Source organism: Mirounga leonina, unplaced genomic scaffold (genome assembly GCF_011800145.1).
Source record: "Mirounga leonina isolate KUSES-001 unplaced genomic scaffold, KU_Mleo_1.0 Mir_154, whole genome shotgun sequence".
Taxonomy (NCBI): domain Eukaryota; kingdom Metazoa; phylum Chordata; class Mammalia; order Carnivora; family Phocidae; genus Mirounga; species Mirounga leonina.
The window spans coordinates 9801554-9828607 of NW_023270389.1; the positions used below are offsets into that span (position 1 = coordinate 9801554).

Here is a 27054-nt window from a genome sequence, read left to right on the forward strand (position 1 = left end):
TTATTTTTTTTAAGATTTTATTTATTTATTTGACAGAGAGAGACACAGCAAGAGAGGGAACACAAGCAGGGGGAGTGGGGGAGAGAGAAGCAGGCTTCCCGCGGAGCAAGGATCCTGATGTGGGACTCGATCCCAGGACCCTGGGATCATGACCTGAGCCGAAGGCAGACGCTTAACGACTGAGCCACCCAGGCGCCCTAATGGAGGATTTTAAAGTAATTGGGTTTTGCTATTACAGAAGTATGAAAAGAGTATGTGCTACCACACTGCTTGCTGTTTCCAGGAGCGTGCTTCTGCCTTAGGGCTTTTGTACTTTTTCTCGAACATTCTTCTCTCATCTGCTTGGATCGCTTGGTCACCTCCTTCAGGTCTTTGTTCAGATATTATCTTCTCAGTGAGGTCCTTTCTGGCTACCTTATTTAAAATTATGAAACCTGTTATCCACCCCAACTCCCTCTACCTCAGTCTTGCACATCCTAAATGCCCCCCTCCCAAATCCTGCTTAATTTTTTCCCATAGTATTTATCATCATCTAAAATACAATATATTGGGGCGCCTGGGTGGCTCAGTTGGTTAAGCAACTGCCTTCAGCTCAGGTCATGATCCTGGAGTCCCGGGATCGAGTCCCGCATCGGGCTCCCTGCTCAGCGAGGAGCCTGCTTCTCCCTCTGACCCTCCCCCTTCTCATGTACTCTCTCTCATTCTTGCTCTCTCAAATAAATAAATAAATCTTAAAAAAATAAAATAAAATACAATACAATATATTGGGGCACCTGGGTGGCTTAGTTGTTAAGTGCCTGCCTTCGGCTCAGTTCATGGTCCCAGGGTCCTGGGATCGAGCCCCACATCCAGCTCCCTGCTCGGCGGGAAGCCTGCTTCTTCCTCTCCCACTCCCCCTGCTTGTGTTCCCTCTCTCACTGTGTCTCTCTCTGTCAGATAAATAAAATCTTTAAAAAATAATAATAAAATAAAATATATTTTACATATTCATTTGGTTTATTGTCTCTCTCCCCACTTGAATGTAAACTCTGAGAGGGCAGAGTTGGAGGTGTTGTCTTATTCTTTACTGTATACTTAGTGTCCTAGTGATGCTAGGCTGTTATTAAATAATTGTTTAGTAATTATATGTTGTATTCTTTTGAATGAATATGGATTCAGAAGTATGCTGTGGGAGCATTGAGTTGATATTAAAGTGCTGTTGGAAGGTTTAAACAAATATGTCAAAACTAGGATTGCTATCCAAAATATACATGGTTAATTAAAAACAATTCCATGAAGCAGGCCACCTCTTTCAGCAACCTGGGGATACACGACCCCAAACTTCTGGTAGAATGGTATGGACTCTGTTGCTCAGAATCAGATATTTCACAGGATCATTGCTAAGGGATTAATCTAGCACATGGGTGCTCAATAAATACTTGTTAAATGAATGAGTGAGTTTGAAGACTGAGTAATACTTGCTCTTAATCATCATTATTATGCCTTGATCATTGTTACTCAGAGTAGGTCCACAGATGGGTACTGGTCTGCAATGAGATAAAGGAATTGAGATTTAAGATTTGACATCTTCATGAGAGTTTTTATTATATTTTAAAGAAGTGTTAGCTTGGAACAGATTGGGGGAAGAAGCTAGTCCTTCACTACAGATAGTTTGAGAAGCACTAATTTCTGTTGTGGATTGTGGGGTTTCTTTCAGTCACTTGTTTATGTGTTTAAAGTATAAACTCCCTCTTGAGAATAGTGCTGTTTGACCTGTAAGCATCCTTGTAAGATGAGATTATTCTCTAGAGAATATTTGAGAGGTTTCTCACCTTTCCTAATAAATGTCAACTCTTTTAGCTGCTCATCTGATACCCAAAGCATGTGGATTTTCCCTCGATGGACAAAATCATGTCTCACTTTGTCTTAAAATGGTGCAGTCATTTATGGATTTAGAAATTTAATTTTTTTTTTACCCAGGTCTTTAAAAAAGTTTTTAAAATCGTATAACTTACATACCATGGAATTCACCCATTTTACATGTACAGTCCAGTGATTTTTTTAGTAAATTTACCAAGTTGTACAGCCATCACTACAATCAAATTTTATAACCTTTCCATCACCCCACAAAGCTCCTTTGTGCCCATTTGCAATCACTCCATATTCCTGCTCCAGCCCCAGGCAACCGCTAATCTACATTCTGTCTAAAGATTTTGTCTTTTCTGGACATTTCATGTAAATGGAATCATATAAAATGTGATCTTTTGTATGTGACTTCTTGGATTTAGCATAATGTGTTTGAGGTTCATCCATGTTGAACGTATATCGGTACTTTGTTCCTTTTTTACTGCTGAATAGCATTACGTTGTATGGATATACCACATTTGTGTATCCTTTCACTAGTTAAGGGGCATTTGAGTTGTTCCTACTTTTTTACTGTTATCAGTAATGCTGTTGTGAACATTCACATGTAAGTCTTTGTGTACACACATATATATATATATATATTTTGGGGGGGTAGATATCAAAGAGTGGAATTTCTGGTTAATGTGGTAAATTTATGTGTACTTTTTGAAGGAAACTGACATATTGTCCAGAGGGGCTATACAGTTTTACATTTCTATCAGCAGTGTTTCAGAATTACTGTTCTCCATCTTGATGGCACTTGTCATTGTCTTTTCTGTTATAGCCATTCTAGTAGGTATATAGTGTAGTTCACTGTAGTTTTAATTTGCCTTTCTCTTATGACTAATGATGCTGAGCATCTTCTTATGATGCTTATTTTCCTTCTGTAAATCTGGTTTGGGAGATGTCTATTCAAATCTTTTGCCCATTTTTTAATTGAGTTGTTTGTCTTTTACCTATTGAGTTTATAAGGGTTCTTTATATATTCTGGATACAGGCCCTTTATCACATATATGATTTGCAAATATTTCCTCCCAGTCTGTGGCCTAATTTTTAAAAGCAGGATTCTGTTTGAATTTAACATCCTTGTCTGCTGATTATTAGCATTTGAGCAGTTTAGAGCTACCCCTTTTCTTCTGACAGTGACCCTGCTTAAGTTAACAGTCACTATTAGCATATTATGTGTACAACTCTTCAAATAGAGACACTGTGCCACATTATAACTTCCCTGAGATTGTGGATATGTAGTTGACATCATTAAATATAGACTAATTCCTAAAAGAGAAATTCATATAAGTGGTAGGCCAGCAAGAGTTAGAAACCAACTGCAGAGCAAGGACAAGGATAATGGCTATGTCTGTTTCTTTCTTTTTTTTTTTTTTTAAGATTTTATTTATTTATTTGACAGAGAGAGACCACGAGAGAGGGAACACAGGCAGGGGGAGTGAGAGAGGGAGAAGCAGGCTTCCCGCTGAGCAGGGAGCCTGATGTGGGGCTGGATCCCAGGACTCCGGGATCATGACCTGAGCTGAAGGCAGACGCTTAACAACTGAGCCACCCAGGCGCCCCTATGTCTGTTTCTATTTGTGCTATCTCCTGTATAGAATCCACAAAGAGTGGGTCTCTAAATGACATCATAGGATAATATTAGGGGGTTTCTACCTTTGAGGTAAAATAAATAAATGGATGGAAACAGTTTAAATAACATAGTGGAGTGATTCCTTGCAAATGTCAATGATTTTATGTAGGAGTTTTCTTATTTTATGATAAGGAGGATGCATACCTTTCATAGATTGGATGGAGGCCATCAAATATAATGAACTTTACACCTGATCTTTAAAGACATGATTGCATAGAAAAGAAGACTTGTTTTGGAAACTCTTGTGAACTGTCTGTTGCAGTGAGCGTGGTAGGAAATCTAACACTTGCTACCCTTTGCATTCTTGCTTCCATTCCCCTCCCAGAATAGTATAGTATGCTTGAGAATTACGGTTTTAAATTCTTTTCCCAGTTACAAAATGTTTCACCAAAGAATCTCTTGATTCTTTGGGGTCTTTTCCCCCGCTCCCCACAAATTCCTAAAAACTGGGATAAATATCACATAACGTAAGATTTTGCACTATGAAGTTGTACAGTTTGGTCGTTCTAGTATATTCACAGTGTTATGCAACCATCACCACCATCTCATTTCAGAACATTTGCATCGCCCTCAAGCCCCATACCTGATACCAGTCACTCTCAATTCCTTCCTTACCCCAGCCCCTGGCAACCACAAATCTAATGTCTCTATGGATTTATCCATTCTGGACATTTTGTATAAATAGAATCATGTGATTTTTTTTTTTTTCATCTGGCTTCTTTCATTTAGCGTAATGTTTTTGAGGTTCATCCATGTTGTAGCATGTATCAATCTTCATTCTTCTTTGCGGCCAAATCCTCTTTCATTGAATGGATGCACCACATTTTGTTTATCCATTCTGCAGTTGATAGACATTATGGGTGTTTTCCGTTTTGGGCTATTATGCATAATGCTGCTGCTGTGAACATCCGTGTACAGGTTTTTATGTGTGAGCATGTTTTCAGTTCTTGGACTATACCTAGAATTTTGAAATTGCTGGGTTATATGTATGGTAACTCTATGTTTAACTTTTGAGGAACTGCCAAACTGTTTTCCACAGCAACTGCATCATTTTACATTCCTACCAGCCCTGTATGAAGGTTCCAAATTTTCATATCCTTGCCAACACCATTATTTTTTTCTCTCTCTCTTTTTAGAAATTGTACCCATCCTAGTGGGTATGAGGTGGTATCTCATTGTGGTTTTGATTTGTATTTCCCTAATGACTAATGATATGATATTAATGCGCTTATTGACCATTTTTATATCTTCTTTGGAAAAAATGTTCAAGGGACCTCTGTGTGCCTCAGTCGGTTAAGCGTCCTACTCTTGGTTTCGGCTCAGGTCATGATCTCAGGGTTGTGAGACTGAGCCTTGAGTCAGGCTCCATGCTTAGCGGGGAGTCTGCTTCCCCCGCTTCTCTCTCCCTATGCCCCTCCCCCTGTTCACGCTTGCTCACGCTCTCTAAAATAAATAAATAAGTCTTTAAAACAGATGTTCATATTCTTTTCCCGTTTTAAAATTGAGTTATTTGTCCTTTTAATGTTTCATTGTAAGAGTCAATCTTTTAGTTTTGTTGTCTCAGAAAGAGCTTTGGGGATGCCTGCTTGGCTCAGTCGGTTAAGTGCCTGCATTCAGCTCAGGTCATGATCCCAGGGTCCTGGGATCAAGTCCCGCATCCAGCTCCTTGCTCAGTGGGGAGTCTGCTTCTGCCTCTGCCTCTCCCCCTGCGCATGTGCGCGCTCTCTTTCTCTGTCAAAATAAATAAAATCTTAAAAAAAAAAAAAAAAAGAGCTTTGGATCCTTACTGTTGAGTTTGGGCTAGTAACACACAGATCCATCCTTGAAAACTCATCCAAGGCCTAGCTGCTATTTTTAAGAATGATAATTGGGCAAACGATGATTTTCATGTCTGATCGGTGGAGGATTTTATTTTTCATGAAAAAATGTTTTGAAAAGCATAATTTAATAGACTTATCATTTTGTCATGGCTGTTATTTGGACTAATCTTATCAGCAAATTAATGATAGACTGATAAAGTGTCTCTGGCTGGTACTATTACTGGTGCTCCCTGGAAGTGTTTAAGCAAAATCTGGACAACTGCTTATTGGCTTGTTAAAGAAGAAATTCATGCATACTAAAGAAAGTTGGATTAGTTGCCATTTGAGATTCTTTCCAGCTCTAAGATTCTGTTTTTACTGCCTAGAGCTGAAATTTGTCCCAGTGCAATGGTAAAAAAAAGCATTGTATCTTATTTTCATTGTTATTGTATAGAGTCTGATTCTAAAGATAATGTAGATTTATACTTTGAAAACATAGCAAAATATTATTGTACCTCATTGTCTGTTTTTTTAAAGATTTATTTATTTATTTTAAGATTTTATTTATTCATTTGAGAGAGAGAATGAGAGACAGAGAGCACGAGAGGGAAGAGGGTCAGAGGGAGAAGCAGACCCCCCGCTGAGCAGGGAGCCCGATGTGGGACTCAATCACAGGACTCCAGGATCATGACCTGAGCCGAAGGCAGTCGCTTAACCAACTGAGCCACCCAGGCGCCCCTGTTTTTTAAAAGATTTAGATTAGGGGTGCCTGGGTGGCTCAGTCATTAAGTGTCTGCCTTTGGCTCGGGTCCTGGTCCCAGAGTCCTGGGATTGAGCCCTACATCGGGCTCTCTGCGCGCGGCGGGAAACCTGCTTCTCCCTCTCCCACTCCCCCTGCTTGTGTTCCCTCTCTCACTGTCTCTGTCTCTGTCAAATAAATAAATAAAATCTTTAAAAAAAATAAAGATTTAAATTATTTCACCTTGTTGCACTTGGGATAGTTTGCTTTCCTTCAATTCTAAAGAATATGTTTTTTTCTTCTTACAGATTAGCAAGACATCTACAAAAAGAGGCCCAAGCTCAACACAATAATTCTGAATTCACAGAAGAACAAAAGGTACTATAAAATAATGTCTACATATTATCAGATTCCAAATGAAAAGGATTCTGTCTTTCAAGCCATTAAGCAAAAACAACAGAAACTGTTATACTTGAGTACAAAGAATGACACTGATTATGCATTGGGGAACATAAAGTGATCGCTGAGAGATGATTTACTACTTAGTGACTTTCTCACTTGATGAATTTCTCGACTCAGCCATTTAGACTTTAACTTTAGTGGAGACTGTCTACACTTTGGTTGGGAGAGGGGTAGATTCCAGAGGCTGAAGTTTGACTGTGAGTAATTATGTCCAACTTCAGTACTTATTTAACTCTGAATTTTCTTAACCCCTTCTTCCTCCTCTCAAAACAAACACAAAGGGGCGCCTGGGTGGCTCAGTCATTAAGCGTCTGCCTTTGGCTCAGGTCGGGATCCCGGGGTCCTGGGATTGAGCCCCGCATCGGGCTCCCTGCTCAGCGGGAAGCCTGCTTCTCCCTCTCCCACTCCCCCTGCTTGTGTTCCCTCTCTCGCTGTGTCTCTCTCTGTCAAATAAATAAATAAAATCTTTAAAAAAAAAAAAAACAAAAAACAAACACAAAGCCAAAAGAAAAAAAAAAAAAAAAACCATCACTGAAAAAAATTAATAATAAAATAATGATTTTATTTATTTTTAAGATTTTATTTATTTGACAGAGCACAAGTAAGGGGAGCATCAGGCAGAGGGAGAGGGAGAAGCAGGCTTTCCGCTGAGCAAGGAGCCTGATACGGGGCTCTATCCCAGGACCCTGGAATCATGACCCGAGCCAAAGGCAGATGAGCAAGCAACTGAGCCACCCAGGCGCCCCTAAAATAATAATTTTTAAAAAATTGTTCAAGTCAAGAATTTGGCATAAGAATCCATCAGCAAAATAAATGCATAAGGTTGCAAAATGTCTCAGTGGTGCTCTTGAATTAAGATTTTAATGTGTTGAGTCAATGCCCTGGACTTTTAGAGATTATAAAAAGTGGGATGGATACTTTAAGAAGCTTTGCTTTCAAAGAGTGAGAAGAAACAGGAAGAAACAAGTCCCATTTTTTCCTGGCTCAAAGTATCTAGTGTTAAGTCAAATTTTAATCTTGTAGATAATGAAAAAAAATTACTGTGTCAGTTTTTCCCTCATCTCTTAAGAAAAGACACTGTGAAAACTGTAGTGACTTAATTTGTTTTTATTAATCATTTTTCTGTACAAGGGGTGGGAATGGTTTTCTGCACGTGTTTTAAGTAAGCCTAAGATTTATTTTAGTCCTTTTGCCTATATTCATTTGACTCTACTTATAGATGTTTGAACAGATAAAAACTCTAAAGATTAGGATTAGCTATATTTCTTACACAAGTTAGGATATTTGCATTTTAAAAATACTTAGTATCTACATCCTCTACTGTACTTTTTTTGTATTGAGAAAAGAAAACATCACTACAATTTAGAGGTGCATTTTTCTTTTTTCCTTTACAATTGTTAATGTATGCAGTAGATTTAGGAAATTTAGGATTTGAGCCCCGGAAAATAATTACCACAGAAGAAATGATTGGTTTGCTTGAGGAAAGGAACAAAGACTATATGCTTTATCACCTCTATAAGATTTGTAAACTCTAGGAATTGATTAGGAAGTGATCAGCTGACATCACAAAATTAATTTTGAAACAATCTCAAATATTTGAGTATGCAAATTAATAATAGCTAACAGAGTGTGTTATGAATATGGAAACAGATGAAAGCTTAGGGAATTTTTAAAAAGTTTCATGACCACCTCCCCCCACTCCCAATACTTTAATCACCTATTTGCCTTGTCTTACTTATATGCTTTGTCACCAGCACCTCTTGCTTAGGTATAGGGCCTATGAGCAACATGACCTCAAATAGTAGGTGAGTTGACCTAAAACAAAGCACAGTTTTTTAAAATGCCATCAAGAAATGAGCTTTTTCATACAATGATTAAACCATCAAGAAAAAATAAACTTTTTCTTAATTTTCTTTAACTTTCTAAGGCTGAAGCTGGTGTTCAATAATGCTCTTTATCTTTTAATTTATAGCTGTTCCTTAGCTGCCTTTTTTTCAGTTGACACAGACCCACAGGTCTTACACTCCCATAAGGCCTGGGAGGCAGCATGACCTAGAGGAAAAGCCTGAGATCTGGACTTGGTCTTGAATCTGGGCTCTGTCCCCGGCCCTTATTTCCTTATGTATGAGATGAGGGATTAGATAACCCTAAATGATCTTAGAAGATATCCCTACATCTTCTAATGACTCATACCTTTGAAGTTTTCTGTACCTCCTCCTTCCCTGGAGGCCTGATTTCGGAGGGATTTGTTATTTATAATACCTGCCTAAGGGGCACCTGTGGCTGCCACTTGTGTACCTGCCTGCCTATTCCTTGGGCTCAGAGAAGGACCCCCAAATCATTCTGTACTACATTAGGAACCTAAGGCAAGTTGTATGCATTTACAAATTTAATTTTCTTTAAAAATACAAGTGAAACATTCACAATGGGCCAAAAAAACCCATACTGACATACAGACCTTATTTTTGAATGTCACACAAGAGTCTCCAAGTTAATGATTAGGAAACAAAGACTTCCCAGATGTGATCTGGGGGAACACTGGCTCTGAAAAATTAATAGATGTTATTTGAACAGGGAGTTTGTGACTTGTCAGGGCTTTTAACATGCTAATGTGTGTGTTGAATTTTTTAAAAGACTTTGGGTAATGGAGTGTTTCTTAAATTTGTTTGCTTTTGGAGGGCCCCCCCCCCCCCTTTATAGAACACTTCATTGGGTCTAGTGTTCCAAAGAACATGTTATGGGAGATTTCGAAACCAACTGTTAGGTCTGCAAAATTAATTGAATGCCAGATCTGGCACATAAGCCAAAGGAGAAGAAACTCAGTTGCGTTTTCCTCAAAAGAGGAAAAACGCAGAATATGCCTTCTATTATTCTAAGCAAAACTGTTCTTTATGTTTTCTATTTTGAATTATAGTTTTTACGCTTTTGCTATTCTCAGTGTTTTTGTAATGGTGACAAATCTTAGAATTATGCTAACCATTCATAGTTTGTGGGACTTCTAAAAATTTTCTTAAAAACCAACCAATATTTCTTTATGAAGCTTTTTACTGTCTTGCTCACAATAAGCTTTGAAAAAGTTGATGAATAAATGCTTTGTTGGGTCTTAGGTTATTGATATTTATCCATATTTAACTATTTAAGATCAGAAAAATACTAATTTTTGAGAAAACATACACATCTTCGCAGTATTTATCTTAAATCTAAACTCTAGGGCAGAATTACTGATCTCTCTAAACCTAATCAGTGATTTAAAAAAATCTTCACGTGGATTTGCTATTCATAATATTCTCAAAGATTTCTGTTGGAAAATGAGAAAGTTGAGGGTTCTTATTTGATCCTCCCTTATGATTAGTTGACTTAGCTCTCATTTCAATCCTCAATAGTTTTGTCATTATAACAACTGAGTTTAGTAGCCAAAGAATAGCTGCCAAAAGCTTTCATTCCATTAAATTCCCTACTTTGGTGTCGTAGATTTTCTCATGTAAGTTTCTGGACAGAAGAGAACATCCTGTCTCATGATGCTTAGAAAGTTTTTCCCTGTTTTGAATCGAGTTTGGTAGTAATGAGAGTTCCAGCACTATGCGCTTGTTTTATATTTTATAGGTTCCCCCTTTCCACTGTCTCCTCCACCTTCCCCTCTTTCTCCTATCCCAGCCTCCCCCTGGCTAGAGGGTAGATGACTGGCTATTTAAATCAAAAAATTAAGTCTGGATTGAGATGGTACTACTTTATATGTATTTTTTCAATTTTTTCCTTATGTAAATTGAATGTGTTTTAGCAAAATTAACTTGGCTCTTTGTCTGTTTTTTTCCCATCTTTTCCTTAGCTGCTCTTTTTATTAATTTCCCTACCAATGACAAAATAGCCAGTATTCTAAAAACGAGAACATTTTCCATTTCTGTACCGTATTAAGCATGAGCAGTTAATTTGAATGAGGTGCTAATAATTTAAATTTTTTAAAACTAAACTTCATTTACCTTCAGTGCTTAGTCTTAATGTACCTTAGTTAATAGTCAGTATTTAATATGTGGACACAAGTGACCTGGTACTGCTTAATCATTTTTCCTAACCATTTGTTTCTAAGAAAGGTGACACGGTTACAGTAGCAGGCACTTGATTTTGACATCAATAAATGCTGCATGTTTTAAAAGTCATTGCTGCAGCTGAAAATGATAGTGTTTCGCTCCCTTTTAATACTGATGTTGGGTGTGGTCCCTTAAAGTAGTTATGAATAATGCCTATTGGTATTTTGCCATAGTTCAGTAGATTCTGTGTAAAAAGCTGTTGCTTCTGCTTAACTTGCAGAAATGTTTAAATTTAAAATAGGTTGTTAGTGGAATAGTAATTGTTAAACTGCATTTTACCTTAAATGTTAACAGTCTCAAATCAAATGGATTTTATAGTAAATGAAAGAAAGTTACTATTTCTAAAGACTTACTCATTGATACATCTCACTTAATACAGAATCCTTTTTAGAAAGCATTTTTAAAAGAACCTAAAAAGTATGGCCAAATGGTATTAAAATAAGTATATCACTTTATTGTACATATCACTATTATATGTATAGAAGACATGGATGTCTAGGGCAAGTTGCTTAACGTCTCTTCAGTAAAATGATTGTCTCTAACTCAGGGTTATAATGAGGATTACATGAATTAATGCGTGTAACTCACTTAGGAGATGTGAGTACTCAATAGCTGTTAGCCATTACTTTATTATTATATATTTATGTTTTTATACATACAAATAAAACATATATAAATTTTATTTATATATATTTAAGTCACCTAGTTTTGTCATAGTTGAGTGGTATATTTAAACAACAATGGGGATATTAGATTTTATGTAGAAAAGACTATTGCTGGTTCTTATGCAGTAGCTATTTGAGAGAGTAAATAGATGAGTCCTTTTGAAGTTACTAAATTTAGATGTAATCTTTAAATGTAAAATTTCAGAATAAAATAGGGTATTTTCTAAATTGTGATATTGGGATTAAAAGGAATTTTTACAGATTGTGGAGATAGAGAGTGTTTCTTATTCCTTGGCCAAGGGTCCTGTCTTACTCAGGAGTGGCTGGAGTTGGCTTTACCAGCTGTTGACTGTCGATAAGATAATTGCATAGTGCCCACTAGCCTGCGTACCAGGGGCCAGGCCAGTACCTGTTACACCTCTTTGCTCCTCGTTTATCTTATAAAGAAAGTGAAAATCCAATTTACTAAACTTCTGCAAGTGATCAGTTACGTGTAGAAAAAACATGTCATTTTTTTCCCAAGAATGTTTTGTGGTGAAGGCATTGCAAGTGTTGTACATAAATACTTCACTTTTATGGTCTGGATTTATTCCTAATAAAAACATAAGAAATGCCCTTTTTTTGGAAGGACTTAAAAATGTCGATGGGCCTGATTCAGCTGCCTATTCTTACAGGTATTTCTTCTGTGGGTCTCCTCCTCTTTATTTCCACTCTAGCTGTCCATGTTCTTGTTCTGATTCACATTTACCCGGAATAACCTGATTGCTCTTACCTGTAGTCTTTGCCCTTTTCTCCCCCAGCCTGTGGAGACCGTTGTCTTAACAGTCTTCCTAAAGGTCATTCTTCTATTCAAAAACCTTTGTGTAATTTATTGCTACAGTAATAACAGATTCCTCCGCTCGTCCTGGAAGGTCCCCTTCAGAAAGACCATGGCTTCCCCCAGCACACGCGCGCGCACACACTCACTTTTCATGTTTCAAACCTAATATCCCTCTGCTTTCAGTTTGAGACTTTAGACAACTGAACTGTGAGTTTTCTAAACTCTTCAGTTTGACAAATCCTCCCAGTTACTGGGGCTTGATTTCTAACACAGATTCTTGCACAATTTCTTCATGTGTAATGGCTTACTTTGCTAAAGCTGATAAGAATCAAGTGTCTCTTCTTTATATTACAGTGATTTTGTAGCGTCTCATCTCACATAATATAACTTGAGCTTGTTAAAAGCAAGAGCTATACCCTATTATTTTTATCCATCTTATAGCCCATCTAAGACAGATCTGACTATAAAACTTGCCACCATTCATCACAAGTATTGATTTTGCTGAGTATTACCTACACATTTAATTAGACAAGTCAAGATTGGACCTATTTCAAAATTAAATGATACCATTTTGCTAGCTTTCAGATATTTTTTATTTTAAATCTTTTAGCGAATTTCAGGCTTAATGGAGATTAAGAGAAGGCAAAGCTTGGGAGGGAAGATGTTGGAAGTCCTTTTCATTGACCTTTAAATAAATCTAAAGCTGTCATCAGAGCAAACTTGATTTAAAATTGGTCGTGGTAGTTAGGTCAGGAGAGAATATGGACTCACATTCTCTCCCTTATCCTAGCCCTTTGCCTCCTGTTTCTCTTTTCTAAAATCTGCAAGATGCTACAAAGAAATAAAATTTAACTTTAAAAAAAGTATAGATCCCTTACTAATAAAAATTAACTCCATGGTTTTGACAACTAACAGTTGCAATATATTTGGTATTTATAGCTTTTTCTTTTTCCTACAGAAAACCATAGGCAAAATTGCAACATGTTTGGAATTACGAAGTGCAGCTTTACAGGTAAACACAGGTTTTTTTCCTGCTTTGTGATATAAGAAAAAATCATTATGAACTATTCTAATAAACTTTAAGCATTAATGCTAAAAGCAGTATTGTCTCAGAAGAGATTTCTAGCAATAGGAATTCATGGGTTAAACTCTTATTAAAAGATTTAGTTCATATTTAATAAACTGTAGAGAGAGAAGATATAACGTCAGTTTTTTGTTATTTTTAGCCCAAATGTTCCAAAATATAAAAACAAACAAAATCCAGTTTGGGACTTTTTCTTTTTTTTTTTTTAAGATTTTATTTGTCAGAGAGAGAGCACAAGAGGGGGAGTGGCAGGCAAAGGGAGAAGCAGGCTGCCCCACTGAGCAATGAGCCCGATGCGGGACTCGATCCCAGGACCCTGGGATTATGACCTGAGCCGAAGGCAGACCTTAACCAACTGATCTACCCAGGCATCCCGGGACTTCATTTTCTACTTTGAAAGCATGAAATGGATTCATTTATTTTGTCCACTTTTTCAATATTTAGTTCTTGCCACTTAAAAGACATAGGGTATAGTGAAATCTTTGTAATAAAAAGATGTAATATGCATATTTTAAATTCAGTCCACACAGTCTCAAGAAGAATTTAAACTGGAGGACCTGAAGAAGCTAGAACCAAGTAAGTTTTATTTTATATTTTTAGTGGTATTCCTTTAGGAAACTACTTAATTCATTATAGATATTAAGATTATTTAGCATAGGTACTTATTCATTTCTGTTCCTACCTAGTCTTATGTGATTTTTTTTTGTGCTTTTATAATTTCTGTAATATTTATAGTAATTATTATTCTGTTCACCATTATAGAATATGAAAAGTGGTTTGATTCCAGGTTCTGTCTCATTCATATGTTTCAGCCTTTGTTTTAATCACTTTAATAAGACTATAATTACTTTGGTAAGCACTTAGAGTAGAGTTTCCTGGAGAGTATAAAGTTACAGTTATTGATGCCCGTTTATACTACATGTCCTTGGAAACTACAGTCTAGCTGTTTGCGATGCTCTACAAAAGGTTTCCTTGTTGTCCCCATTTTCCTGTCCCTTGAAAGCTTTTTTGAAGTAAACATTTGCTTCAAATGTTTTGGTGGTTAGGATGTGCCAAATAAGATTTTCTTATTGGTTCGCATGAATGTTCTCTTAGAGGAATGTTTTCTTATTGTTCATATGAGTGTTCTTTTTGCAAAGTAGGCAAAGGCACGAGTACTGAATACCGCCAACGGTCCACCACATTTTTATCACCCCAGAAAGAAACCCTGTCTTGTTTAGCCCACACCTGCTTCCCCTACTCCTCAGTTCCCGGCCCTAGGCAGTCATTAATTCACTTTCTGTCTTGTGAATGTGCCTGTTCTGGACATTTTGTATAAATGGAATCATATCACATATGGTCCTTTGTGACTGATTATATATGTAAGATTATTTTAAGAAAAGCACATTGATGGCTTTTAAAAAAGATTAGCTGCAGTGTGGATGTCTGTTGTGTAGTGGTTTTAAAGATTATGTTTGATTTTTTTTTTTTTAATGATGATGATAATTAGGATTTGGGCTTTCTATTTAGTCACAGTTTTCCATTAGTTTTTGTTTGTTTTTCGGTGTGTTTCCAAATAAAATTTTAGAGTGTTACAGATTTCTCCTATTGCCTTGTAGGATCTTCATTGATATTAATGGTTACCGTTACCATTAACCCAAACACTCCCATAAGTCCATTCAGCTGCAGTTTGCTGACTGCATGACCTTACAGCTTGTAAATGCCAGAACTGGGTTTTAGCCAGGATTCTAAGTGACCCCAAAGCCTATGCTCCTGCCACTATATTCTCTTGTGATGCCTGTAATGCAGTGTTGACATCAATCCTAAAGATCATGGGTTTCCAGTTCGAGCTCTTGAGGGGTTACTGACCCACGTATTAGTGGCAGATTGGACTAAAATCCGCATTAGTCTTCCATTTCTTGCTTTTTTGTTTGCTTGTTTTTGTTTTTTTAAGATTAGGGGTGGGAATGGAAAGGAAAGGTAGTATTGGAATCTATTTTGTTATATTCTGAATTTATATAGTGCTTTTCATTTGGACCTTTCCCTTCATCGTACTTAGTTATCTTTTTAGGTGATTTTAATTTGCTATTGCCTTTTAAAGGAATGTAAATGTGTATATTATATCTGAGGCTATGCTCTATAGTTTTGCATCTCTCCAAGCTAGGCACTTGTTAGGAGTTACTTTATCAGAATTAAACATTTTCTACAAATCGGTATTTGAATAGATTTCAGATTAAGTCAAGCTAGTTTCTGCCTCTTTTTATACTGTAAGGAAAGGAAAATTAATATGTGGGACTTGGTTTATTCTGCTAATGTAGGTTTTAAGGTTAAAAAAAAAGTCTCTGGATAATCCTGTGTGAAACTAGTACAAGTAAGATTTTGAAAGTACTATTTATTTCATTTTCTGATGTTAATCCACCTTTCAGATGGGAAGAACTTACTCATTTTACCCACCGGAAAAATGAAACAAATCAGCCACAGAAGCAGAACACACTTTGTTGACAGTGTGTCTGTCATTTTCAGAGTGTGGCCTTCAGGAGGGTGGCAGGCCATGCTCTGTGAGAGTGGGCTGGGAGTGCTGAGTTTCTCCTGGCAGAGGTGCTCCATCAGATGTCAGCTGTGGGGTGAGCCACGTGGTCCCCAAACCATGATGGGCTCCGTGCTCATGATAATACCTTCCAGGAAATTACAAGCCAAATCAGTACCTGCCTCAGGGCCTTTGTTGTTGTTATAAAGATGTTATTTTTAAGTAATCTCTCCACTCAACGTGGGGCTCGAACTCACAACCCCCGAGATAAAGAGTCGCACGCTCCATCAACTGAGCCAGCCGGGCGCCCCTCTAGCCTGTTGTTTAACACCTGGAAAGCCGTTGCGCCCATGCTGCTTCTGGACGCATCCTCTCATTCCAGGTTATGGCTCACTTGTCTTCCAGCAAGTTACTTTTCTGTCCACCTTAGCCGAAGTTGTCCCCCAGCTCCACTTACACGCTCATCCTGACCCTGTCCTTTGTGATGCTAACCACAGTCTAACAGTACCTTGTTAATTTGTTGCTTTATTTACTGTCTGCTTTTCCTGACCAGAGCCTAAGATCCATAGATGAGAGCAAGAACCCTGTCTTGATCACTGCCATATCTTTAGCACCTAAAACAGGGACTGGAACACAGTGAGCACTTGGTGCCCATTTGTTGAGAGGAAGAAAGAGAAAGGAAAGATGAGGGTAAGAGCTGGAGGGCAAAGAGAATAAGAATGAACAAGAAGCTAGACACAAGTCTCAGACCTCTCACTGAATGACTCAATAAATCGAGTGCATATAATGGAAGTCTGAAAAACCCCTGTGACTCCTGTTGGAGTAAGTCATAAAAGCGCAGCCTGCGCTCTGGGATTTCCCGCTTTGGGATGACAGCATACACATGCCGTAGCTCTTATCTCCAAACTACAGCACTCTGGAATGAGGCTGCATAAGTTGAGTACAAAATCCTAGGAACTTTTTGGATTGCTCGGTTAATGCCATTACTTCACCTTCATGTAACTGCAGGTAGTTACTGAAGACCCATAACGCCAGATACGAAGCACTAAATTACATACTTCTAGTAACTCTGTAAGGTATCCATATTCATAGTAGCTCTCTAAATGTAGGCAGAGTTATAGAACGTCTTTTTTTTTTTTTTTTTAAGATTTTATTTATTTATTTGAGAGAGAGAGAATGAGAGACAGAGAGCATGAGAGGGAGGAGGGTCAGAGGGAGAAGCAGACTCCCTGCCGAGCAGAGAGCCCGATGCGGGACTCGATCCCGGGACTCCAGGATCATGACCTGAGCCGAAGGCAGTCGCTTAACCAACTGAGCCACCCAGGCGCCCGAACGTCTTTTTTTTTTTAATTAAAGTTTTTGGTTTGTTTTTTTTTTTTAAAGATTCCATTTATTTGTCAGAGAGAGAGAGAAAGAGCACAAGCAGGGGAAGTGGCAGAGGGGGAAGCAGGCTCCCCACTGAGCAAGGAGCCCGATGCGGGACTCTGTCCCAGGACCCTGTCCCAGGACCTTGGGATCATGACCTGAGCCGAAGGCAGCCGCTTAACCAACTGAGCCCCCAGGCATCCCTAGAACATCTCTCTTAAAGTTTACATGCCAGAATGTAATTATGGACCATACCCTAATGCAGAAGGTGGTGGGTGCCATGTTATCTGAAGACTTCTCTTGAGGGTAAATCCCTCTTTGTGTATTTGTCCATGTATGTATGTAGATATATGTGTGTAATAAACTATCGGCATATCATACAATTTCCATATGCCGATGTGATCAGCCCCTAAACTATCTTAGGGGCTGATCACATCGGCATATGGAGATTGTAACCAGTTTTATCTAATTTTGCCAGTTTTATGGGGTTGAGGAGAAACCTAATAAGGACATAGACCAAAATAATCTCATGTACCTCTAATTGGTTATCCTTGAACCAGTCTTATAATTGAAGTACTCCAGGAAGGAGATCTTTTCTTTCTCTGCTGCCCTATGTCTCACCTAGGACCTTGTACATACAACTCTTCTGGAGTTTATTTTCTGTGAGGGCTCTGAGATTCTGGAACTTAGTTTCCTTGGAGATCTTACAAAGTACTGGTACCTGGAGTATACTATGGATATTTTCATTTTGCTAAGACCTTCAATGGACGAATGCGTCGTGGCTCTGAATGATGATAAGATTGGGAGTTTTTTAAGTATTAATATGCATAGTAAAATTGATTAAAAATCAGTCATTTCTAATAAAATTTTTTTTTGATTCATGGAAAAATTTGTGTCTTTCTTTCTGTTTTTATTCTAGTCCTAAAGAATATTCTTACATATAATAAGGAATTCCCATTTGACGTTCAGCCTGTCCCCTTAAGGTAAAATAATTAAGCACCAATATTTGTCTTCTTATTTTATTGTCTTATTTTTTACCTAGTTTTCGGATATATCTGCATTTTTTATATCAGTATTGATATCTTTAATATCAGTAGGTCAACATTTTTGTGTCAACATTTTTTGTATCCACATCTTACCTGGGAAATGGGTGGCTCTAATGCCTCTCTAGGGTGGTTAGTTTTGTAGCTCACTATTTTGTTTGCCATTTTGCATGTAGAAGAATTTTAGCACCTGGTGAAGAAGAGAATTTGGAATTTGAAGAAGATGAAGAAGAGGGTGGTGCTGGTGCAGGGTCTCCTGATTCCTTTCCTGCTAGAGTTCCCGGTGAGTATCGCTGATTTCAAAACAGGCATAGCTTAATCCAAGGTTAGGGTGTTTAGAACTTATTTTGGTACTTGCCAATCTTAAGCAAATTTTCATAGCCATGGTCTGAAGGTATCTTACTATCTGTGTTAGGTGTACAAGGCCACCCTGAAGTTCAGTGATTTGCTAGGAAGACTCAACAGACTCAGCATATAATTGTATTCACAGCTATGATTTATTGCAATGAGCAAAGACAAGAACAAAGTCAGCAGAGGGAAAAGGTGCACAAGTGAACGAAGTCTGGAGGAAACCAGATGCAGGCTTTTTTTTTTTTTTTTTTTTTTTTTAGATTTTATTTAAATTCAAGTTCATTAACATAGAGTGTATTGTTAGTTTCAGGGGTAGAACTTAGTGGTTCATCAGTTGCATATAATACCCAGTGCTCATTACAAGCGCCCCCACTTAATGCCCATCACCCAGTTACCACATGAGGTGCAAGCTTCTGAGAGTCCCCTCCCAGTGGAGTCACATAGGTTGTACTACATGTAAAATGTGTCCGTGGGAAGCTGTTAGAGACTCCGTGCCCAGCGCTGTTCTTAGGGGCTGATCACATCGGCACCCTCTGCTTAGCACTGGCCAGAGTTCCAGACTCCCGGAAGGAAAGCACATATTCAGCATAAACCATATTGTTTGCACAGTTTACAGATAGTGACCATCCTTATTGGGGGATGGTGGGAACATGCCCGAAATCCAAGTTCCCAGGCTCTAGCCCAGGGGTGGCCTTGCCAGCAGGCCTTCCTGACAATAACAGTCTCAGGCCTGCTATGGTAACTCTTTTCTGTAGACTATTGTAAGCACTTCTTTAATTAATCAAATGTAGTCATTAAGACTGGGTCCAAGGGGAATGGGTACTGAACAAATGCTCTTTTTTCCCCATCTTGTTTTAGGAAAGGAAATAATGTATGGCAAACCGTTTTTATTTGCAGAAGATTTGCAGAAAGGATCTTCCCTTTCTGTAAATGACCTAGGCAGGCACCCTGGATAAGTCTCTTGCCTCTCCCAACCACTGGTTTGCTCTGTTCTGTTCTTATACAGTGCATAGTTTTCATTTCTGGTAAACTAGTTCACTTTAGGTATGATAGCGGTGTGCTGTAAGATTATCATGCATTTTGAAATAGACCCTAGAAGCTTTACAGTAGAGCTAAATACAATTTGTGTGTCATCCAGATAGCTTTCTTGGTAATAAAACCATGGTAATATTGGGGCACCTGGGTGGCTCAGTCGGTTAAGCGGCTGCCTTCGGCTCAGGTCATGGTCCCGGGGTCCTGGGATCAAGCCCCACATTGGGCTCCCTACTCGTCGGGGAGCCTGCTTCTCCCTCTTCCTCTGCCTTCCTCTCTGCCTACTTGTGCTCTCTCTCTGTCAAATAAATAAATAAAATCTTAAAAAAAAAAAAAAAGTATAGTAGTATTAATACTCCCTGGGGAGGAGGCATTCTGGAGCAGGAACAGCATGGACTTGAACCAACAGACATTTGGGCTGGAGTCTAGGCTCTGACAGTGACTAGTTGAAGGACTTTGCTCTTGTTTCCTAAACCAATCTGAAGCTCAATTTCTTTCTTTATAAAATGGGATAATAACTGCCGAACTCGTCAGTTTACCGTGAAGACGAAACACAGTACTACAGCTAAAGGTGTGAGCACTGTCGGGGTCACATGCTGAACGTGTTGTGACGCCTGTGGTTCTCATCGTCCCCTCCCTTCAGTGGGGGTAGCAGGATCTACGCTTTGGGGTCACTGGCGAAATTACAGGCACTAGAGATGGTAGCTCTTAGTGCAAATGTTTCTTTGGTACAAGGGCGTTATTTCCAATCGGCTTCACTTTATGAAGAGTTGTATATTTTTCTTATTTTGTCATATACTTAGGAAATTTCAAATTGGCCGAGCTGGTGAGAGAAATTACTTTGTTGTCTTATGACTGAATAATTGTCATTCCCTTTTCAAACCACATATTGTAATTGATGTAGCTTCCATTGCTATAAATTTCAATCTGTACTTTGATAGCAGATAAGATCCTTAAAGTAGATGATGTAAACCATGATACAGATTAAGGTCTTTATGGGGTTCAGGTTGCTGAGTTGAAGAAAAACTTGTACCTTAAACTAAATCCACTTGCTATGTAGGATTAAGCCCAAACTAAATAGATTTTTTGTATTCTGACATAGCATCGTGATATCTCATTTCAGAGATACAGAAAGGTTACTGAACCCTTATGTTCGCTGAATTTCTTTTTCCTGAAAGTAAGAAAGAGCACATATAGTTTAATTAACTGTATTTAGTTTGTGATATGAGCGTTATTAACTAATTTGTAGAGGCGCCTGGGTGGCTCAGTCGGTTAAGTGTCTGACTTCAGCTCAGGTTGTGATCCCAGGGTCCTGGGATTGAGCTCCTCCTCTGGCTCCCTGCTCAGTGGGGAGTCTGCCTCTCCCTCTCCTCCTCCCCCCCCCAGCTCATTCTCTTTCTCAAGTAAATAAAATCTTTTTAAAAAAATTTGTAGTTATACTTACTGAAATCATTGAAATAGGAAGATGACATTTGACATTTAATTGTAAAGCAGGAAAACATTTCTTTTTCTTATATCTTTTCTTTTTCCTGAAGAATCCTGAATCACTGAATTCAAGATTTCAGTGATGCCTAGGCAGTGTCTGCATTTTGGTGGCTAAAGGGTTCTAAGAATTGTGACTTTTTATTTGTCACCTTTGTTCTTATATAATTTATTGAGTTGTAGGTTTGTTGTGACTTTTTTAAAGTCACATTTACTGAAGTATCATTTACATGTATAAAATTAATGTTTTTTAAAAAGTGTGTAGTTTGTAAGTTTTGACAAATGCATACAGTTGTGTAAACACTACCACTATAAGGCTGATGAAGAATGGTATCGTATGTGATATGGTATGACTCAGAGTAGTTTTTTTCCCATTTAAAATTAAAAATGATTTTCATCCAACCTTTCTTGAAGGAAAAAAAAGACAAAAAAGCTTTCTTAATAACTACTTTTTTCTTTTCAAAACTTTAAAAACTCATAAGGCAAACATAATTGTTAAATAATTTGCTTAAGTCAAATTGAGATTTAATTTGTCTAAAGGTAGGCTTAGGGGGGCGCCTGGGTGCCTTAGTAAGTTAAGTATTTGACTTCAGCTCAGGTCATGGTCAGGGTCCTGGGACCGAGCCTCACTTGGTGGGGAGTCTTCCTCCCCTCTCCCATTCTGCCCTTCCCCCCCCACTCGTCTTCTCTGCCTCTGTCTCCCTGTCTCTCAAATAAATAAAATCTTTAAAAATAATAAAGGTAGGCTTGGTAGATTTCACTTAAATAAAGGATATAAATTTACAACCTGTTATTTATGTCCAGAAAATTTAGACAGCGTTGAATAGTAAAGCTACTAAAATCATAAGCAAAGCAATATGAATTTAAAAATAGCCCAAGACACAATTTTTCAAGATTTTAAAAAACATTTTCTTATTGAATGACATGATCAAGCTCAAATATAGGCTTAGCCATTTCAAAATTATTATACGAGTATGTTGATTTATCTCTATATAGGCTTAAATATGTGTACACATGTTTATTTTTGAAACTAAAAGAATGTAATTTATCTTTTAAAGTGGAAACAGTTTTAATATTCACTTGGGAAAAACATCTTTCATAAAAGGAGAATCTGCCATTGGCTTTGAAAGTTAGATAAGCAACCCTCCCCCCCCCCCTTTTTTTTTTAAGAGAAAGAGCACTTGCGGGTTGGGGGGAGTAGATCTTAAGCAGGCTCCACGCATGCCGAAATCAGGAGTCAGATGTTTAACCAACTGAGCCACCCAGACACCCCAGAGGTCCCCTTTGACTGTCAAAAAAAAAGCCATAATCAAAGTGAAAAAGACACATAAGGAGCTGACATCCTTAATATATAAGAAATCTTTAAGCTGTGACAACAAAGGCCGCAAGCACGTTAGAAAATTGGGCAAAGGACATGGACAGTTTACTCACACAAATATGTACAAGTGGCCCTTAAACATGTGGAAAGATGTAACATAATAGACATACAAATTAAAACTGTTGCTGAGGCTGCAGGGAACATGCTCATTCATTGCTGGCAAGAGAACAAACGGTACAGTCCCTCTGGAGGGGAATTCATCAATATCTAACAATAACAAAATTAGACATTTTTTCTTAGGCCCAGCAATCCATCTCACTCCTAGGAATTTTTTCTGAAGATACATCTCCAATAAAATTTTTTTTAAAAAATCAAAAACTGGCATATAGCCGGTTATTTATCGTGGTATTATTTGTAATAGTAAAATATTAGAAATAGCCTGAATGCCATACATAGATTGGCTGAGTAAACTGTGATACACAGAATACTACAGATTACAATTAGGAAAATCCCCATGAACTAATGAGTGATTTTTGGAATATATTGTTACAAGTACATCAAGGTGATTCACCTTAAGAAATTGAGAAAAATCTCAGTCTTCTCAATAGATGCAGAAAATGTTTTAAATTCTAGGGGCACCTAGAAACATCATTCGGTTAAGCATCTGCCTTCGGCCCAGGTCATGATCTCAGGGTCCTGGGATCAAGCCCCACATCAGGCTCCCTGCTCAGCGTGAAGTCTCCCTCTGCCCTTCCCCACCACTCATGCTTGCTTGCTCGCTCTCATATAAATAAATAAAATTAAATTTTAAATAATTAAATTCTAAATCTGTTTTTGAGTTTAAAAAAATTCTAGCAGACTGGGTGGCTCAGGCAGCTAAGCGTCTGACTCTTGATTTCAGCTCTGGTCCTGATCTCAGGGTTGTGAGATGGAGCCCCAAGTCCAGCTCCATGCTCAGTGGGGAATTTGCTGGAGATTCTCTCCCTCTGCACCTCCCTCCCTCCTAAAATAATAAATAAATAAATCTTTAAAAAAAATTTCTAGCAGACTGAGAACAGAACACGTCTGCAGGTGTTCTCTAAGGGACACTTAGAGCCAAAATCATACTTGCAAAAATTGAAGCTTTTCAGATCAAGAACAAGGCAAGAGTAAGAGTGCCTACTATTACCTTTTTATTAACATTGTCTGGAAGTGCTAGCCAGTACACTAGGACAAGAAAAATAAAAGATAAACATTAGGAGAAGAAAATCCCCTCCCTTTATCTGCAGGTGTTATGAATATATATATAGTACATATAAAAGAATCAACAGATGAGTAATTAGGATTAATAAGAGAGTTTAGTATGCATGGTTCCTTGAAAGAATCAATTCTTAAGTACAGATTTTTTTTAATCTATAAACAAGCAATAGTTGCTTAGAAAATAAATATTATAACATTTATTATAATATAGAATATCAAATACCTAGTAATAAATCCAACAAAAGAAGTGTAAGACCTTTGTGAAGAAAATAATAAAACTATCAAGAGAAATTAAGAAATCTTTAATAAATGGAAAGGTATATTTCAGTTCATGGGTTGGACGAAGCAGTTTGTAAAGATGTGACTATTTCTAAAGTTGACCTGAACTTCACTGCAATTCCAGTAGATTTGTTTTAAAGAACTTGACAGCTGTTTTTATAATTTACATGGAAGTGCAAGCGGCCAAAAGTAGTTGACTCTTGGAAAATAATGTTAAGAGGGGAGAATTTGTTTTACCAAATGTCAAGGCTTTTTAGAAAATTATAGTGATTAAGACACTATAGTAGTGGTACAAGGATGGGAAACAGTCCTATGAGACAGAATGGAAAGCCCAGAACAGCCCATGCTTGATTTGTGATCAGGGTGCACTGCAGAGCAATGGGAGAAATGATGGTCTTTTAAATAAGAGTGCTGGGAGGTCTGGGTGGCACAGTCCGTTAAGCATCTGACTTGGTTTCGGCTCAGGCCCCAGTCTCAGGGACATGAGATCGAGCCCCGTGTCGGGCTCCCCACCCATTGGGGTTCTCTCTGTCCTCTCCCTCTGCCCCTCCTGCTTGTGCTTTCTTTCTCTCTCTCTCTCATCGTTTTTTCATTTGCATTTAATTGTACAATCACTTTGAATTAATTTTTGTCTTTGGTGTGCAAACGGAAAAACGATAAGGCTCTTATAAGAAAACACCTTCATGATCTTGGAGTGGGGAAAGATGCTTGAATAGGACACAGAAAGTGGTGACTGTAAAGGAATTTAGAGATTAAGAAATACGAATATATTAACATTGAGAGTTTATCATCATCAGAAGACACCATTAACAGAGAAGGGCTTAACACGTAAAACTAATCTGTGGTGTTAGAAGTCCCGAACGGTTGTTATCTCTCGGGGGAGAAAATGACTTGGGTCTGCTGGGGACACAGGAGGGCTCCTAGTATGCCGGCAATGTCTTTCCTGAATCTGGTGGTGGTTACACAGGCATGTTCACTTTGTGAAAATTCATCAAGCTGTACTTAGAATTTGTACATGATTTATATACTTTTTAATATGTTATCCTTCAATGTAAAGTTTCTTTTTAAAGGTAAGCCACTGAGAAGCTAGTTACAAACACATATCCAACAAAAGCTCATATCAAACTATTAGAGAATTCCTACAAATAAGAAAAAGATGAACATTCTGATAAAAGATGTGCAAAATAATTGAACAGATACTTCAGAAAAGAGGAAATCCAAATGCTCATTCTAAAATGAAAAGGGGCTCAACCTTAGTCATGGAGAAACACACATGAAAACTGGATCAACTTTTTTTTTTTTTTTTAAAGATTTTATTTATTTATTTGAGAGAGCATGAGAGGGGAGACAGAGGGTGAAGCGGACTCCCCGCTGAGCAGGGAGCCCGATGTGGGACTCGATCCCGGGACTCCAGGATCATGACCTGAGCCGAAGGCAGTCGCCCAACCAACTGAGCCACCCAGGCGCCCCTGGATCAACATTTCTTTACACCTAAATTAGCTTAAAAAAGTCTGACTGCCCCAAGCATCATGGGGGGGCGGGGGGGTGCAGTGGGAGCAGTGCTGGAAGGGGGCATCTGCATGAACACTTTGAACACAGATTATCTTCATGTGGTACACAGGAGGGCGATGCCCCATGTGACTTGGTGATCCCTCTCTCTTGCAAATGTGTGCTCACATGCACTAGAATATGTGTACAAGAATGTTACAGCAGCATTGTTCAAACAGTTTCCAAAAACTTGGAACAGCTCATAATGCCTGTCAACAGAAGAATGGATGCATAACTGTGCTCTATGTTGATAAAACCCATGTACTATACACCAGTGCTATCTAGTCCTACAAATGAACCAATTACAGCTACTGGCAACAAGTCAGATAAATCTCAAGTTCAAAAGCAGGCAAAACATTACTAATACAGTGCTTTTTAGCAATTATTTTGGAAGCCAGCATAGTGGAGAGGGATTAGGAAGAACTTTGGGTGGTGATAGGAGGGAACCCCTGGGGTAATGTTTATCTTTTGACCTAAGTGATGGTTACATGGATGCTTGTTTTCCAGTTTTCATTAGGCTGTGCACTTGTTTTATTTGCCTTTCTAAATATTTGTTAGATTTCACAATAAAATCTTTTAAAAGAGACAGTGGCTGCAGTAAGAAAATGTGTTGAAATATGGCAAAATATCAAAGACCTATTTCATGTGAAAAAGTAATGTTATAATTTTACTTTCGAAATGGTATTGAATACTGCTTTGAGTGTTCCATTTTGGTTTTCTAACTTCTAACTTTTCATAAGCCAAAAGTTTTCTTTAACAAGTATCACCAGTTAAGACTCTTGAATCTTTTTTCTCTTTAAAGATTTTATGTATTTATTTGAGAGAGACAGAGATAGTGAAAGAGAACACAAATGGGGAGGAGAGGGAGAAGCAGGCTCCCCACTGAGCAGGGAGCCCAACGTCAGACTCAGTCTCAGGACCCTGAGATTGTGACCTGAGCTGAAGGCAGATGCTTAACCGACTGAGCCACCCAGGCGCCCCAAGACTCTTGAATTTCTCTAGTAATTTTCCTACCATAAAATTCATTCATTCTAAGTGTACAGTTCAGCGAATTTTGATCTGTACTGTTGTACATCTTACCAGTTTGATAGATCTAATTTGAGGACCTTTCCATCACCCCGCAAAATCCCCTCAAGCCTGTTTGCAGCTAATCAAATATTCTATTTTGAAGGTAGTAAGTTGATTCACATATTTCAGATACTTCATCATTAAAAGTAAGATAACACACTGTTGGACAGAAACATGAAAAATGTCAATCAGAGTTCTTCATGAATGTTAGATACCTTAGTTTGAGATACTATATGCATATTAGATTAAAATCAACTTTGGTTCACATCTGTTCTCGGTAGATGATATGAAATAAACTGTACGGTTGATTTCTTGACGTCATTGTTTTGGTGTGGCTCTGGGTGGTTTTTCAGTTTTAAAAAAATTTAGCTGATATGTATGAGAGGTTTCAAATACGCAGGCACTCTTGGCATATGCCATTCTCAACAGGATTAATTTCCGAGAGAAAAGATCAGACAGAATAGAATGCAGAAAGGGGTGGGAAATCAGATTATAAAATTATTTAATTAAATACATAAATATTAAATTGTAAGTTATTTCTTCCATTAATAACTAAAAGATTTGTTGATTAGGACACCTGGATGGCTCAGTCGGTTGGGCGTCTGCCTTCAGCTCAGGTCATGATCCCAGGGTCCTGGAATTGAGG

The 27054-nt window shown here is 38.1% G+C and overlaps 1 protein-coding gene across 1 annotated transcript in view; it reads left to right on the forward strand.

Moving 5' to 3' along the window:
- AIDA (axin interactor, dorsalization associated) overlaps positions 1 to 27054 on the forward strand; it is a 37718-nt gene that overhangs the window by 2671 nt on the left and 7993 nt on the right. The window contains exons 2-6 of the mRNA XM_035010080.1: positions 6370 to 6439; positions 13052 to 13105; positions 13699 to 13753; positions 17968 to 18031; positions 18268 to 18374. Of these exons, the coding sequence (XP_034865971.1) occupies positions 6370 to 6439; positions 13052 to 13105; positions 13699 to 13753; positions 17968 to 18031; positions 18268 to 18374 (350 nt within the window). The remainder of the gene's footprint in view (positions 1 to 6369; positions 6440 to 13051; positions 13106 to 13698; positions 13754 to 17967; positions 18032 to 18267; positions 18375 to 27054) is intronic.